Here is a 17471-nt window from a genome sequence, read left to right as displayed (position 1 = left end):
CCCCTACAGCTTCTCTCACCATCTCTGTTATTCCAAAGCAAAATATCCTTCTCTGGCCCCACTCCCCCAATACATGTTGTCTCCTTATGTTAGATAGTAAGTTCCTTGAAAACTGGGACTAGAGTCTCATTTTAGATTTTTCATTCTCAGAGTTTAATATAGTTCTTGACACATGGGGCTTAATAAAGGCATTTTTGTCCATTCATTAAGAAGACTGGCCACCAAGTGATTTATTTTTCTGTCTCATCAATGTTTGAAGATGTCTATTAACTAGAGAAGGATTGTGATTTATGTTAGGCGGTACAGTGATTAGAGAAGCTGGATCTAGGTCAGGAAGACCTGAGTTCAAATCCTGATTTAAGCAGTTCTAGCTGTATGACCTTTGACAAGTCATTTAACCTTGTAAAGTGGGCTGGAGAAGGAAATGGCAAATCACTTCAATATTTCTGCCAAGAAAACCCAAACCCAAAGGGATTATGAAGAGTTGGACACTTCTGAAATGACTGAATAAAATGCTAATTATAGCTATTTTAATATAAACACATATCTAGATATCTATGCTACATGTCCTGCATATGGTATATTACATAAATACAGAGTGCTGGGAACTGCCTTCAGTCATTCTCCCATTTCCCCCTGACTTCCTTATGTCTGCTCTCACTCTCTATTCATTGTAGGATAAGAAAAGCATAGAGTGAACATTCCTGAGACAATGTTTTTCCCAGGATAAAATTGTCATACATCATTCACTGTGCCTGAACAGTGTAAATATGTGCTGGCTGATAGTATATTTATTATCACATATTTGAGCTATGGATTATTGCTGAAGGGGCAGCTTGCCAAGTATTATTAGTCTCCTCCCCTGGGAAACAATGCTTAATGGGTAGATCTAATTGTGATTGGAAGGCAGAAATGGGCATGAACATGGAAAACATTTGATATCTCTACTATATGTCTGAAAGCTAAAAAAAGCCTTATTGTTAGATCCAATGGTGCAGTGGATAGAGGGTTGGACTCAGACTCAGGAAGAGCAGAGTTCAAATCTGACTATAGACATTTACCCTGTGATCTTGGGCAAATCACCTAATTTTTTTCCCTCAGTTTCCTCATAGCTCCTCCCTCCCAGGGTGCAGGGGATTTAAGAGGATCAGGGAAGGCAGTGGTGCAGTGGTTAGAGTCAGAGAGCTCTTTTCCCTGAGTTCAAATTTGTCCTCAGACACTCACTAGCTCTGTGATCCAAGGCAAGTCATTTAACCCTGTTTGGCTCAGTTTCCTCATCTATAAAATAAACTGGAGAAGGAAATGGCAAACCACTCTAGTCATCACTGCCAAGAAAAACCCAAATGGGGTCAAGAAGAGTTGGACACAACTGCAAATTGACAACAACAATACCTCCCAGGAATATTTTGAGGATCAAATGAAATAATTGTGAAGTACTTGGCACCATATTGTTGTTAGCTATTTAAAATTAGTATTTGTTATTATTATCCAGAGACTGTCCTCTGCATTTGAAATTAAATCACATAAAAAGTTAACCATGTTTGAATTTAGTTAAATTCAAAAGACATTAGTTAACGAACTATTTTATGCAGACAAATATAGACCTTTAAGATTATAGTGTTCCTTGTGTTCAATATTAATTAGACATTTGCTCCATCTTTCATAGAGACCCTATATGGTATTTTGGAATCCATTTTAAGAGAAAGAAACAGTCAGAAAAATCAAGTCATTTGTCCTTGGTTATACAGATAATACATGAAATTCAAATATAGGGCTTCCTGATTCCAAGTTCAATCATCTTTTTATTGTACTTAACTTTTTCAGTGAGGCAATGAGGACTTGGAAAAAAAGGGAGTCTACAGCCAGTCAAAGAGATACAAGGTCTGAGAAGGGCTTCTTTCCTAAGGAAATACAGACAAACTTGAATGCTTAGAGGGGGGTAGATCTAGGTGGCAAAAGGACTGAAGAACAAACCATATGGAAATCTTTTAAAAGGTCTTGGTGATATTTGTCCTGCAAAGAGAAGACTTAGAAGGGATTTGATAGTTGTCTTCAAGTATCTGAAGGGTTATCAAATGGGAAGAGCATTAGACTTGGTGCCAGATAGCTATATTTGAAACAGTTAATAGAAGTTATAGAATTTGATTTTGACTCTGTGAGAAGGAAAAATTACTAACAAGCAGAGTTGTTCAAAAGTAGAATAGCCCAACTGGTAAGATAGGGGATCTTTCTCATTGGAGGTCTTCAAACAAAGTGATCACTTGTTGGACAATTTTAATGGATGTTATTTGAGTTTCAGATTAGAATAGATGATCTCTGTCTTTTCCAGCTGTTACATTCTGAGATGTAGTCTGTGCCCATATAAATAATTGCTATCTGTGGCTGCTCCATTATTGACAATGGATCTAACATTTTTTGGTATCTATCTCTTTTGTAGATGTTGATGAATGTGCAACAGATTCTCATCAGTGCAACCCTACCCAGATCTGCATCAACACTGAAGGAGGATATACCTGCTCTTGTACAGATGGATACTGGCTTCTGGAAGGCCAGTGTTTAGGTAATGCCTCTTTTTATAATTTAGTTTATCTAGGGCGTTAACAGTAATAAGGATTATAGTGCTTTCTAAAGGGTTTTTGAACATGCCCTGATGACATATGGTTTAATTCCATCAATTCCTGAAAGCCCTCTGCCATTGTTATCAATGTCATTTTTATAAAAAGGCTTCAGGGCCTAAGATTTCATGGCAACATGTTCTACACTGTATAAATAAGAGCAATGTAAACCTAGTTCTGACCTCTAGGATTAAGAGTGAGACCTTGAAGGTTGGAATGTAGCAAAGCAGGCATAGGAATCCGTTCAGAGATAGACATATTTCTTAGGGTCCAGTTTGGTTAAGATGCAACAATTGAAGTACACCCAGGATAATCTAAGTTCACATATCCTTATAAAAAAAATAGCATCAGGCTATATTTGCATTCCCAAAGCTTCATGAGAAAAGATTACCCATCAAAACCTGCCAATTGAACATTTGTGTCGTACATTTGGCATTTGTAACATGTTTTAAAATTTTTATTATTTTGGGTTTTGTGCCCATTTTTCTTTCTTTGGGTTGTATTTTAGGCAAGGAAATGAATTCGTGGTGCTGTCCAGCTGTCATGTCAGTTTCTATGGGTGTGATTACTGTGCTGTGTTTTCCTGGAAAAAACCTTGTCAATTTGAATTTTCTAAGACAAGATTATGTTGTTTGAACGTCCCCCTTAGAGGAACTGGGAAACATCCAAAAGGAGTTCCTTAAGGCACAAAAGGGAGGGAATGGGTGTTTCTCTTTCCAAGGTTTTCTTGATGAGTAAAGTTGAGTTTTAGTGAAATTGTCAGGATCACAGATCTTTCCCAGGACTAAGACTGCTCCATGAAAGGATGGGTTGAAGGAGTTGAAGTTAAACATCCCCATCCCTAAGATCAGATGACTTTAAAGGAATAGAATAACTGTCTTCAAGTATCTGAAGGGACATCATTTTGCAGAGGGATTAAGATTTGTTCTACTTGACTGCAGAGGGTATTATAGAGAAACATGTGAGAAAAAGCATCTCAAAGTAGAAGGGACTGCCTCTTTCACTAGATGGCTCAGGTATAGATTGGATGACCACTTGGGAATATTGCAGAGGGGTTAATGCATCACGGAATTGTTAGACTGTATGTCTCTGAAGTTTCATGATTCTATCTACACTATCTAACATCTTGAGCCAGGTTTTAATTTATACATATGCCAAATTAGAGCATGTGGGCCATTATATGATCACATGAGAGATAATGTGTATTTTTATCACCCCTATTTATTATCACTAAATTTTGTGCCCCTGCTTTGAGCATGAATAGATTAGTGGCACAGCTAATCTACTTCACTTAGACTGAACACTTGTGTCTGTTTCACAGGAAGTGAATCAAATAAGATAGGTGAATGATAAGAAGAGCAACGTAGGTAAGGAAAATTGCTGATTTTTGCCATCTTCAACTGTGGTGATATTTTTATTCCAGGGGCACAGATTCTGTGACTTATAGTAACCTGCCACAACTTACTAAAGGCACCTTTAGAAGAATTTACTTTTATGCTACAAAACCAGTGACAGATAATACATGCTCAAGGATGCCTTTCCTTTAGGAAGTCTTATAGGATGGGTTCTCCTCTTAAGGCTATCTTCTTGGCTTTAACTACTATGCCCAACTGAACTTTCCTGAAGTGGTCATCATTAATCTTGAAAATTAAATAAACAACAAACACCACAAAATTCCAGAGGAGTTTCAATTTCCATTCTGAGCAGTTGCCTTTATCTTCCTCTTCTGTTTTTTTAGCTCAGGCTTTTGCCACACCCCTCTCTCTGTTTCTCATGCCTGGACTTTCCTGTCACCCAGCCCAGGCTGGACTGAGAATGGGATTCCCTGCCCATTAATCTTTGGACTGATTCCATTTCTGTTTCCCAGTCTTCCCTCCCTTCCCAAGTATTGTGCTGAAAGCTAGGTATATGACCTCACTAAGATCTTGTCTGACTCACCTAGAATCAATTCCGGACTTTTATTGTCCTTGAGATATAGCTGATATATTTGTAATTCAGGTTCTTGGTGACTTGTGTGTGCATATATGTACATGAGAGATAGAGAAAGAGAGGGGGAGACAGAGACCAAAACCAAGAGATTAAACATACAAAGTGAAAAAAGAGATTCTTGGTCAGAAGAAGTTGAGTGTTTTATCACTTAATAGTGATGGTGATGATAACAATTCACATTGATAGAATACTTCAAGATTTGGAATGTTCTCTCTTTACTATAGCCTTGTATAGAAGACTGGGCCAGTATATCCTCCATTTTATAGATAACATATGAGGTAAAGTCCCTTGCACAGTCATATACACACACACACACACACATATATATATATATATATATATATATATATATATATATATATATATATTTATACCAGTTTGTACTCTTGGTTTATTCTAGTTTTCCAAGCCTTATCTTTAATTAAAGGTTTTTTTTTTACCTGCATGGGCTATATGTAACAGTCAATGTTCCAGTGAAAAGGGTCCTGAGAATTTACTAGTTCTAGGGAAAAGGGTGACCCAGTGAATAGAGTGCCTTAAGTCAGTTAGACTCCTCTTATTGGTTCAAATCTGGCTTCTGACAATAATTGTATGGCTCTGGGCAAGTCACTTAGCTCTGTTTGCTCATTTGTAAAATGAGCTGGAAAAGGAAATGGCAAATCAGTCTCGTATCTTTGTCTAGAAAACCCCAAATGGGGTCACAAAGAGTCAGACATGCCTGAAAAATGTTTGAACAACCATGCTAAGTGCCAGAGAAATTTAAAAGAAAAGGGAAAAACACTGTCTGCTCTCAAGGTGTTCAGATGGAGGAGACAACATGAAAACAATTCTAAATAAGTAAAAAAAATATATATGTATATGTATATGTATATGTATATTACCTTTCATATATATATATATATACATATATATATATATATGAAGATTTTATTTATTTTGAGTTTTACAATTTTCCCCCCAATCTTCCCCCCCCACCAGAAGGCAGTCTATTAGCCTTTACAATGTTTCCATGGTATACATTGATCTAAGATGAATGTGATGAGAGAGAAATCATATCTTATTAGCTTACATTTTAAGGGAGAGTTCATCCCATTCACATTCAAAGTTATAATTACTAATTCTTTATTGCCCTCCATGCTATCTTCCTTCTGTTTGTATTTTTCCCCTTTTCTCCCTTTATCCATAGTCCCCAGTATTTTGCTTCTGGATACTGCCACCTTCAGTGTATTTGCCCTCCTATGTCAACCCCTCCCATTTCTTTCCCCTTCTTCCTTCCCTTCTTTCTGTTAGTTCCCCTTTTTCTTCCCCTCCATGTCTCCTCCCTCCTCTTTTCCCCTTTTAATACTTGAAAGATAAGATAAGTTTCTGGGGCAGCTAGGTGGCATAGTGGATAAAGCACGGGCCCTGAAGTCAGGAGTACCTGGGTTCAAATCCGGTCTCAGACACTTAATAATTACCTAGCTGTGTGGCCTTGGGCAAGCCACTTAACCCCATTTACCTTGCAAAAATCTAAAAAAAAAGGATAAATTTCTTAATTAACTGAGTGTTTGTGTAAGTTAACTTTAAGCCAGATATGATGAGAGGAAGATTCAGGTGGTTCTCAGCTTCTCCCTTCTTCTCCTCTATTACAATAGGTCTTTTGTACCTCTTAATGTAATGAGATTTACCCCATTCAATCTCCTCCCTCTTCCCATCTCTTTAGTGTCCCCCTTTTTAAGGGGGTGTTTTTTTTAGGTTTTTGCAAGGCAAATGGGGTTAAGTGGCTTGCCCAAGGCGGCACAGCTAGGTAATTATTAAGTGTCTGAGACCGGATTTGAGCCCAGGTATTCCTGACTCCAGGGCCAGTGCTTTATCCACTGTGCCACCTAGCCACCCCGGGGGTGTTGTTTTTAAATCATTCTGAGCCACAGAAAAGTCATGAGTGTCCATCACTTCTGGCTAAGTATATTTTCTCTAAAAGAGTTACAATTCTCAAGAGTTATGAGAACCTTTCTCCCAAGTGGGTACATAGATAATTTCATCTTATTGGATAGCAGTTTTTGTTCCCCCCCCCTTTTAACCTTTTCATATGTCTCTTGAGCCTCCTGTTTGATGTCCAAATTTTCCATTAAGCTCTGGTCTTTTCATCAGGAAATGTTGGAAGTCTCCCATTTTGTTAAATGTCCATCTTTTCCCCTGGAAAAGAAGGCTCAGCTTTGCTGGGTAGTGGATTCTTGGCTGCATTTCAAGCTCCCTTGCTCTTTGGAATATCTCATTCCAGGTCCTGTGACACCTTAATGCTGATGCATCCAGGTCCTGTGTAATTCTTACTGTGGCTCCTTGATATCTAAATTGTTTCTTTCTGGCTGCTTGCAGGATTTTCTTTTATCTGATAGTTCTGGGATTTGGCCACAACATTCCTTGGTGTTTTCATTTTAGGATCTCTTTCTGGAGGAGATCAATGTATTCTTTCAATGACAATTTTGCCCTCTGATTCCATGATATTAGCGCAGTTTTCCATCACTAAATCCTATAATATTAAGTAATGGCTTTTTTTTTCTTCAGTGTTTTCAGGAAGACCTATAATTCTCAGGTTGTCCCTTCTCAATCAGTTCTCAAGGTCAGTGATTTTATTTCCCTTTTGTAACTCCTTTTCCAATTGGTCAATTTTATTTTTGAAAGAGTTTTTCATTTGACCAATTGAGGTTTTGAGAGAATTACTTTATTTTTGCATTTGTCCAATTGCATTTTCCAATGATTTGTTTTCTTGTTGAAAGGTGTTAATAGTCTCTCCCAAATCTTCCAATTGATTTTTAAACTCCTTCCTGATTTCTTCAAGGAAGTCTTTCTGTGTTGGAGACCAGATCACAATCTCCTCAATGTTTCTAGGTCTCTCTAAGTTAGGGTCTTTTCTTTCTAGGAATTTTTCTATGGACCCCCCCTTCACCCTTTCTTTTGGCTGATCTTCATTTTACTACGACCCCATCTTCATTTTACTACGCCCTTATGTTGGCAAGTGGCTAGTTCACAGAGATTTGGTGTTGAGATCCCTAGAGGCTTTACTCACTGGGTTTAGTAACTCTGCATGGGCTGGCCAGAAGGCTGTGTTTGCTTTCTCTGGAGTGTCTGTGATCTTAATTTGAGGCCTTCTCCCTTAACTTGGAGTGGATGGATGAAGCTGTTGAGTATTTTTATCTTTGATCAATGGTGGATTTTTCCCTAGGGCAAGGTAATTGCTCTCCTTATTCATAGCTGAGGGAGGTCTTCTGCTCACAAGCCTGGGGCAGAGGTGGGCTGTAATTGTTTGTTCTCAGAAGAGGCTTCAGCAGAAATGAAGCACTAGAACTCTCCTTCCAGCTCTGCCAAAAAACTCCTGACCTTCAGTGCCACAACCAATGCCTCTGTTCACTAGTTGGCTGATCATGCTAGCCCCGCTTTTCGGCTTTTAGGCTCTAGTCTGTCCTGCTGATCAGGTTAGTGGAGCTCTCAGACTCTCACCCACCCTGTCTCCAAACAGACTGGTCACACTTTCAGGGTCTCAGGATTTCACCCACCCTGCTGATCAGGCTAGTCTAGTTCTCAGTCTGTGACCCTGTCCCATGCTCTTGTCAGAGTCAGCCCTCTGCGCCCAGTTCACCCATGATCCCGGAGGACAAACCCTGAGGTAGATCTTCTTCTCCTAGTTTCTCTTTCTGGGTTTTGTGGATCAGATTTCTGTTAAGAGGTTTGTTTCATATTATTTATGAGAGAAGATCAACAGATTAGCACTGTGCCTATCTTCTCTGCTACCACCTTGGTCAGAAGTCCTCTAAAATATATTTTAAGATAAAGTGAAAGATAGACTTTTTAGAAGTAAATCAGGGAGTCAAAGAGATGTAGGTAAAAGGGGAAAATATTCTAAGCTTGGGGGACAGTAAAAGTCACAGAAAGACAAACCAACCAACCAACCCACAGAATATTTGCAAGGAAACAGAGTCCATTGACATTAAATCACAGACTATGTAGAGGAGAGTAAGATGTAAGAATGACAGATTATCAAAGGCTTTCAAAGTCACATAGAGGACTTTCTATTTGACACTAGAGGTGGTAGGGAACTAGTGAAGTTGATCGAATGGGGTCAAGTGTGGAAGGGCAGCACTGGACCTGCACTTTAGAAAAATCAGTTTGACAGGTGATTATAGGATAGACTGGTACCTCCTAGCATGAGGATAGGAGTTGTGACCTAGCACTTGACTCATTGAAGAAGTAAGAAGAATCTTCTGGAATCTTCTTCTTTGAAATTTCCTTTCCTTGGGCAGTTAGGTAGCACAGTGGATAGACTACAAGCCCTGAAGTCTGAAGGACCTAAGTTCAAATTTGACCTCACACACTTAATAATTAGCTAGCCATATGACCTTGGGCATGTTACTTAACCCCACTGCCAAACAAAAACAAAATTTCTTTTCTTCTATGGCCAAAGGGCTATAAAAGCATGACTTGGCAATGCCACTGCTAGGTCCATATTCCAGAAAAGATGAATTATGGGAAGAAAAATATCTCTATAGGGATATTTATAGTAGCTCTTTTCTGGTGGTGAGGAGCTGGAGATTGAGGGGATGCCCATGGTTGGGGAATGAATGAACAAATTGTGGATATGATTGAGATGAATTGCTGTCCTGCTATGGAAAATGATGAACAGGACAATCTCAGTAAAAAACTTACATCAGCAGATGCCATGAGAAATGTCCCTTATACAAAGTAACAGCAATATTGCAGGTCTATGAGCTGTGAATGACCTATCTTTTCTCAGCAATGCTGTGACCCAAGAGAACTCTGAAGGACTTATGATAAAGAAGACTACCTACCCTAAAGACAGGACTAATGATGTCTGAATAGAGACTGAAGAATGCTTTTTTTTTTAAATTCACTCTATTTTTCTTGAGATTTCTCTTTTTGGAGGGTGAAGGATATGTCTATTCTTACAAAATGGCTATTGTAATAATGTTAAAAAATAAATAAGTAAATAAATAAAAATGAGGCTCAAAAAAAAAAGAAATTCCCTTTCCTTGGTTCTATCCTCTGGGATAGAATTTCTTCTAGAACTCCAAATATAGAGAAGCCCCTAAAGTCTTAGTGCAGCTACCAAAAAACTTAGACTTTTAAAACATCCTATGTTTGAAGGCAGCTATCAGGTCTTCCCTACCTCTACTCCACACTTTATCTACTATAGGTTAAATAAACAGTCTTACTTTCTTCACCAATTTATATTATAATTTTAAAACCGTGTTTTCCAGATGACTTACAGCTTTTCATTGTTGTTCATTGCCCAGGAGTAAACATAATATTCCACATTCGATTTTCCTGGGATACAATACTAACTAATAATAATAAAAGTTGCAGCCACTTAATTTCTAATGGGTGCTTTCCCTATATGATTTTCCATTAGATGACACTGATCTGACATACTTATTCCAGTAGGTGGCACCATCTTATAAGTATCAGCTAAAATTAATTCACTTAAATTCACTTAAGTGCCTATTATGTGCAAAGCACTATACTAAGTGCTGGACATACAAAGATAAATTATAACATACACTTCTATGTTCTGATGACTGGGACATGGAGGGGAATGCAACATGTATAAAGCTAAGCATAATACAAGTAGTGTATGATGGGGTTATACCCATACAGAGAGTCCACTCAAAATACTTGAGGAACATATGAGAAGGGAGAAAGAATTTTTAGTTTAAGAATTAATGGGGGACTTCCGGCGAAGATGGCGGAGAGAAGACAGGCACAGTTCTAAAGTCTCCTGATCTCTTCCCCATTTATCACATGAAACAAACCTCTTAAAAGAAATCCGACCCAAAAAACCCAGAAAGAAAATCCAGGAGAAAGAACATCTACTTCAGGATTTGTCTCCCACAGCAGCTTTGGCGGAATTAGGGCGGGTGAGTCTGGGCTCAGAGGGAGGATCAGCTCCAGATCAGTCAGATTAACAGCTGAATTGGAACCTGGAGTCTGAGGGCTGGAGAGCCGGACCTGCTGGATCAGTGGTGGGGCTGGATGAAAGGGGCTCGGGTCCACGGGGAAGCAGAGGCGCTGGTGTTGGTGTTGTGCCCCTGGAGCTTGGGGACCAGGCTGAGGGGACAGTTCTGGTGCAGGAGAGCTGCAGACATCATCCCTGGGCTCCTCAGGTCTGAGAAACTCTGAGTCCACGCCTCCATTGCACAGAGGCCCAGATGTGTGAGCAGAGGAACCAACCCAGCTGGGGAATGACCTCAGGCCAGGGTAAAGCCCACCATTGACTGAAGGCAGAAGAATTCAGTAGCTCCAGCTCTTCCCTTCAAGCAAAGGGAGAAGGCCTCTCAACCAAGGTCACAGACACTCCAGAGCACCTCCTACTGGCAAGCCAGAGAAACTGCACTCAGTAAAGCCTTTAGCAATCCCAAGCCCAGGTGAACCAGCCCCGCCCCCCAACTCAAGGTCTTAGCATAATGAAGAAGGGTCAGCGGAAAGGTGGATCCACAGAAAAATTCCTGGAATGGAAAGACCCCAACTCAGAGAGAACTGGAACCTCTGAGGAGAATACAATCTGGTCTCCAGCACAGAAAGACTTGAAGAAATAAGGAAGGAGCTTAAAAATTTGGGAGAGACAATTAATACCTTGCAACAAGAAAACAAAACCTTAGAAAGTATAATTGGACAAACACAAAAGGAGAATAAATCTCTCAGATCATCAATTAGACAATTACAAAATGAGAATAAATCTCTCACATCATCAATTGGACCAATACAAAATGAGAATAATTCTCTCAGTTCCTCAAATGAGCAAATGCAAAAAGAAATTAATTCTCTCAAAACCTCAATTGGTCAAATGGAAAGCTCTTTCAAAAGTAGAATTGACCAATTGGAAAAGGAGTTGCAAAAGGTTAATGAAGAAAACTCCTCCCCCCAAAAAAGAATGGAGTCTACAGAAACTAATGACTCCATGAGACAGCAAAAGTCAGTTAAACAAAATCAAAAAATAGAAAAAAATAGAAGCAAATGTAGAATACCTCATCAACAAAACCACTGACCTCGAGAATAGATCGAGGAGGGGCAACCTGAAAATTATAGGACTTCCTGAAAACACTGAAGAGAAAAAAAGCCTGGACTTAATATTACAGGATCTAGTGATGGAAAACTGCCCTGATATCATGGAATTGGAGGGCAAAGTAGTTATTGAAAGAGTACATCAATCCCCACCAGAAAAAGATCCCCAAATGAAAACACCAAGGAATGTTGTGGCCAAACTCAAGAACTATCAGATAAAAGAGAAAATCCTGTAAGCAGCCAGAAAAAAACAATTTAAATATCAAGGAGCCACAGTAAGGATCATGCAGGACCTGGCTGCATCAACTTTAAGGGATTGGAGGGCCTGGAATGAGATATTTCAAAGAGCATGGGAGCTTGGAATGCAGCCAGGAATCTACTTTCCTGCAAAGCTGAGCCTTCTCTTCCAGGCAAAAGATGGACATTTAACGAAATGGAAGAATTCCAAAAATTTCTGATGAAAAGACCAGAGCTAAACAGAAAATTTGGACATCAACCAGGAGGTTCAAGAGACACATGAAAAGGTAAAAAAAAAGGGGGGTGGTAAAAGGAAAAAAATGCAATCCAGTGAGTTGAAACTGGCTATATCCCAGCATGGGGTGGGGGGAGATTCTCATAAATCTTGAGAAATGTAACTCTAACAGAGAAAATACACCTAGCCAGAAATGATGGACATTCATGACCTCTCCATGAGACTACTATCCAATGGGATGTAACTGGCTTTAACGCCACTTGGGAGAAAGACTCTAATAACTCTCAGGAATTTTAACTCTATTTGATAGAATATACTGAACTAGAAGGGACAGACACTCAGAATTTTCTATGACTTAGATAGAATGATCTAAAAAAAACTACCTCCCTAAAAAGGGGGGCAGGAAAGAGATGGGAGGAGGGAGGGGATTGAATGGGGTAAATCTCATTACACTAAGAGGTACAAAAAAAACCTATGGTAATAGTGGGGAAGAAGGGAGCAGAGGAGAAACAACTGAATCTTCTTCTTATCAGATTTGGCTTAAAGTCAACTATACATACTCAGTTAACTTATAAAACATCTAACCTTTCAAGTATTAAAAGGGGAAAAGGGGAGGGGGGGTGGAGAAAGGGAAGTGGAGTGGGGGAAATAAGGGGAAAAAACAAAAGGAAGGGAAGGGAAAAGGGAAAAAGGGAAAGGGGAAAGAAAGGGGAGGGTGTGATATAGGAGGGCAAACACACTGAAGGGGGTGATATTCAGAAACAAAAGACTGGGGAATATGGATAAAAGGGGGGAAGGAGGAAATACAAACAGAGGGAAGATAGCACAGAGGGCAATAAAGAATTAGTAATCATAACCTTGAATGTGAATGGGATGAACTCTCCCTTAAAAGGTAAGCAAATAGCAGAGTGGATTAAAAACCAGAGTCCTACAATATGCTGCTTACAAGAAACTCATTTGAAGCAGAGAGATACATATAGAGTAAAAGTAAAAGGTTGGAGCAAAATATATTTTGCTTCAGCTGAAGTAAAAAAAGCAGGGGTAGCAATCCTTATCTCAGACAAAGCAGCAGCAAAAATAGTGTTAAAAGAGATAAAGAAGGACACTTTATCCTCCTAAAAGGTACCATAGACAATAAAGTCATTTCAATACTGAATATAAATGCACCCAGTGGGACAGCACCCAAATTCTTAGAGGAGAAGATGAAAGAACTACAGGAAGACATAGACAGCAAAACTCTACTAGTGGGAGACCTCAACCTCCCACTATCAGATCTAGATAAATCGAATCATAAAACAAACAAGAAAGAAATTAGGGAGGTAAATAGATTGTTAGAAATATTAGATATGATAGACTTATGGAGGAAACTGAATGGGGATAGAAAGGAATACACCTTTTTCTCTGCAGTACATGGAACTTATACAAAAATTGACCATGTACTAGGACATAAAAACCTAATGATCAATGGCAGAAAGGCAGAAATAGTGAATACATCTTTCTCAGATCACAATGAAATAAAAGTCATATGCAATACTGGGCCAAGGAGATATAGACCCAGAACAAATTGGAAACTGAATTTTAAAAAATGAGTGGACCAAAAAACAAATTATAGAAAGAATTAACCATTTTATCCTAGGTAATGATAATAATGAAACAACATACCAAAACCTATGGGATTCATTCAAAGCAACTCTCAGGGGATACATTATAGCTCTAAATGCTTATATGAATAAATTGCAGAAAGAGGAAATCAATGAACTAAACATGCAACTAAAAAAATTAGAGAAAGAACAAATCAAAAATCCCCAATTAAATACCAAATTAGAAATTCTAAAAATTAAAGGAGAAATTAATAAAATTGAAAGCAAAAAACTATTGAATTAATAAATAAAACCAAAAACTGGTATTATGAAAAACCAATAAAATTGATAAACCTCTGGTCACTTTGATTAAAAAAAAGAAAGAAGAAAACCAAATTGCTAGTATCATAAATGAAAAAGGTGAACTCACCACCAATGAGGAGGAAATTAAAGTAATAATTTGAAATTATTTTGCCCAACTCTGTGCCAATAAATTTGATAATCTAAGTGAAATGGATGAATATTTACAAAAATATAAGTTGCCTAGGTTAAATGAAGAAGAGATTAAATACCTAAACAACCCTATCTCAGAAAAAGAAATTCAACAAGCCATTATTGAACTCCCTAAAAAAAAATCTCCAGGGCCTGATGGATTCACAAGTGAATTCTACCAAACATTTACGGAACAATTGGTTCCAATCCTATATAAACTCTTTGGAAAAATAGGGAAAGATGGAACTCTGCCTAACTCTTTCTACAAAACCAATATGGTACTGTTACCTAAACCAGGAAGAGTTAAAACAGAGAAATATAGATGAATATAGATGCAAAAATCCTAAATAAAATCTTAGCAAAACAATTACAACAAGTCATCACTAGGATAATACATTATGATCAAGTAGGATTTACTCCAGGAATGCAGGGTTGGTTCAATATTAGGAAAACTGTTAGTATACTCAATTATATGAACAACAAACCTTATCAGAAATCATATGATCATATCAATAAGATGCTGAAAAAGCTTTTGACAAAATACAGCATCCATTCCTATTAAAAACACTAGAGAATGTAGGAATAAATGGACTGTTCCTTAAAATAATTAGCAGTATCTATATGAAACCATCAACAAGCATTATATTCAATGGGGAGAGGCTAGAGCCATTCCCAATAAGATCAGGGGTGAAACAAGGGTGCCCATTATCACCACTACTATTCAATATTGTATTAAAAATGTTAGCATCAGCAATTAGAGAAGAAAAAGAAATTGAAGGAATTAGAATTGGGAAGGAAGAGACAAAATTCTCACTCTTTGCAGATGACATGGTGGTCTACCTAGAGAATGCCAAGAAATCACAATTAGCAATTTTAGCAAAGTTGCAGGTTATAAAATAAACCCTCATAAATCCTCAACTTTTCTATATATGTCTAGTAAGAAACAGCAGGAAGAGCTAGAAAGAGAAATCCTATTCAAAGTAACCTCAGACAATATAAAATATTTGGGAGTCTATTTGCCAAGACAGACTCAGAATCTTTTTGAAAACAATTATAAAACCCTTCTCACACAAATTAAATTAGATTTAAATAACTGGGCAAATATCAACTGCTCATGGATAGGTACAGCTAATATAATAAAAATGACAATTCTACCAAAGCTAAACTATCTGTTTAGTGCCCTACCAATCAAAATTCCAAAAAATTACTTTAATGAGTTAGAAAAAATTGTAAGTAAATTCATATGGAGAAATAAAAAGTCAAGAATTGCCAGGAGCTTAATGAAAAAAAGTGCAAAAGAAGGTGGCTTAGCCCTACCCAATCTAAAATTATGTTATAAAGCATCAGTCATCAAAACTGTTTGGTATTGGCTAAGAAATAGAGTGGTGGATCAGTGGAATAGACTAGGTGTAAAAGCAGGAAATGATTATAGTAATCTGCTGTTTGATAAACCCAAAGAGTCTGGCCATTGGGATAAAAACTCCGTCTTTGACAAAAATTGCTGGGATAATTGGAAGTTAGTATGGAAGAAACTTAGATTAGACTAACACCTCACACCCTTTACCAAGATAAGATCCAAATGGTTACAGGACATAGACATAAAAAACAATACTATTAGCAAATTAGAAGATCAAGACTAGTCTACCTGTCAGATCTATGGAAAGGGGAACAGTTTATGACTAAGGAAGAGTTGGAGAACATCACCAAAAACCAATTAGATGATTTCAATTACATTAAATTAAAAAGCTTTTGCACAGATAAAACCAATGTAACCAAGATCAAAAGAAATGTAGTAAATTGGGAAGCAATCTTTACAACTAATGATTCTGACAAAGGACTCATTTCTAAAATATACAGAGAACTGAGTCATATTTTTAAAACAAAAAGCCATTCCCCAATTGACAAATGGTCAAAGGATATGCAAAGGTAATTTACAGATGAGGAGATCAAAGCAATCCATAGCCATATGAAAAAATGCTCTAAATCATTAATTATTAGAGAAATGCAAATTAAAGCTTCTCTGAGGTACCACCTCACACCACTCAGATTGGCCAGTATGACCAGGAATGATAATGATCATTGTTGGAAGGGATGTGGGAAATCTGGGACACTATTACACTGTTGGTGGAGCTGTGAACTCATCCAGCCCTTCTGGGGAGCTATTTGGAACTATGCCCAAAGGGGAACAAAAATGTGCATACCCTTTGACCCAGCAATACCACTACTGGGTCTATACCCTGAAGAGATGAGGAAAAAGGGTAAAAACATTACTTGTACAAAAATATTTATAGCAGCCCTGTTTGTGGTGGCAAAGAATTGGAAATCAAGTAAATGTCCTTCAATTTGGGAATGGTTTAGCAAACTGTGGTATATGTATGTCATGGAACACTATTGTTCCATTAGAAACCAGGAGGGACAGGATTTCAGGGAAACCTGGAGGGATTTGTATGAACTAATGCTGAGTGAGATGAGCAGAACCAGAAAAACACTGTACACCCTAACAGCAACATGGGAGTGAGTTCAACCTTGAAGGACTTGCTCATTCCATCAGTGCAACAATGGGGAACAATTTTGGGCTGTCTGCAAAGGAGAGTACCATCTGTATCCACATAAGGAGCTGTGGAGTTAGAACAAAGTGCAAGGACTATTCACTTTAATTTAGAAAAAAACCCAGATATCTTATTGTCTGATCTTGTTACCTCTTAGACTTCTCTTCTCTTTAAGGATATGATTTCTCTCTCATCACACCCAATTTGGATCAAGGTACAACATGGAAACAAAGTAAAGACTGACAGAGTTCTTTCTGTGGGGGGGGGGGAGTGGGGGGAGGGAAGCAAGATTGGGGGAAAATTATAAAACTCAAATAATGTCTTTAATAAAAATAAATTAAAAAAATAAAAGAATTAATGGGGGCAGCTAGGTGACGCAGTGGATAGAGCATGGCCCTGGAGTCAGGAGGACCTGAGTTCAAATCCAACCCCAGACACTTAATACTTACTTAGCTGTGTGACCTTGGGTAAGTCACTTAACCCCATTGCCTTGCAAAAACCCTAAAACAAAACAAAATTTAAAAAAATTAATGGAGGGATGACTAGATGGTGCAGTGGATAGAGCACCAGCCTTGGAGTCAGGAGGACCTGAGTTCAAATCCAACCCCAGACACTTAATACTTACTTAGCTATGTGACCTTGGGCAAGTCACTTAACCCCAATGCTTTGCAAAAAACAAAAAAATAGTTAATGGAAAGTCCTTTAGAGATAATGACAACTG

General features: G+C 38.1%; 1 protein-coding gene across 1 annotated transcript in view; it reads left to right on the top strand.

The window, feature by feature from the left end:
* Positions 1-2409: 2409 nt before the first annotated feature.
* The window catches only part of FBLN5 (fibulin 5), a gene marked incomplete at its 5' end in the record, with an annotated part of 86296 nt that continues 71234 nt past the window's right edge, over positions 2410-17471 (top strand). Inside the window, one exon of the mRNA XM_074236268.1 lies at positions 2410-2560. Coding sequence (XP_074092369.1) covers positions 2410-2560 — 151 coding nt within the window. The remainder of the gene's footprint in view (positions 2561-17471) is intronic.

The sequence above is a fragment of the Macrotis lagotis genome, chromosome 4 (genome assembly GCF_037893015.1).
Source record: "Macrotis lagotis isolate mMagLag1 chromosome 4, bilby.v1.9.chrom.fasta, whole genome shotgun sequence".
NCBI lineage: Eukaryota > Metazoa > Chordata > Mammalia > Peramelemorphia > Peramelidae > Macrotis > Macrotis lagotis.
Note: the sequence above shows the minus strand (reverse complement) of the source record. Positions and strands in the feature narration are given on the sequence as shown.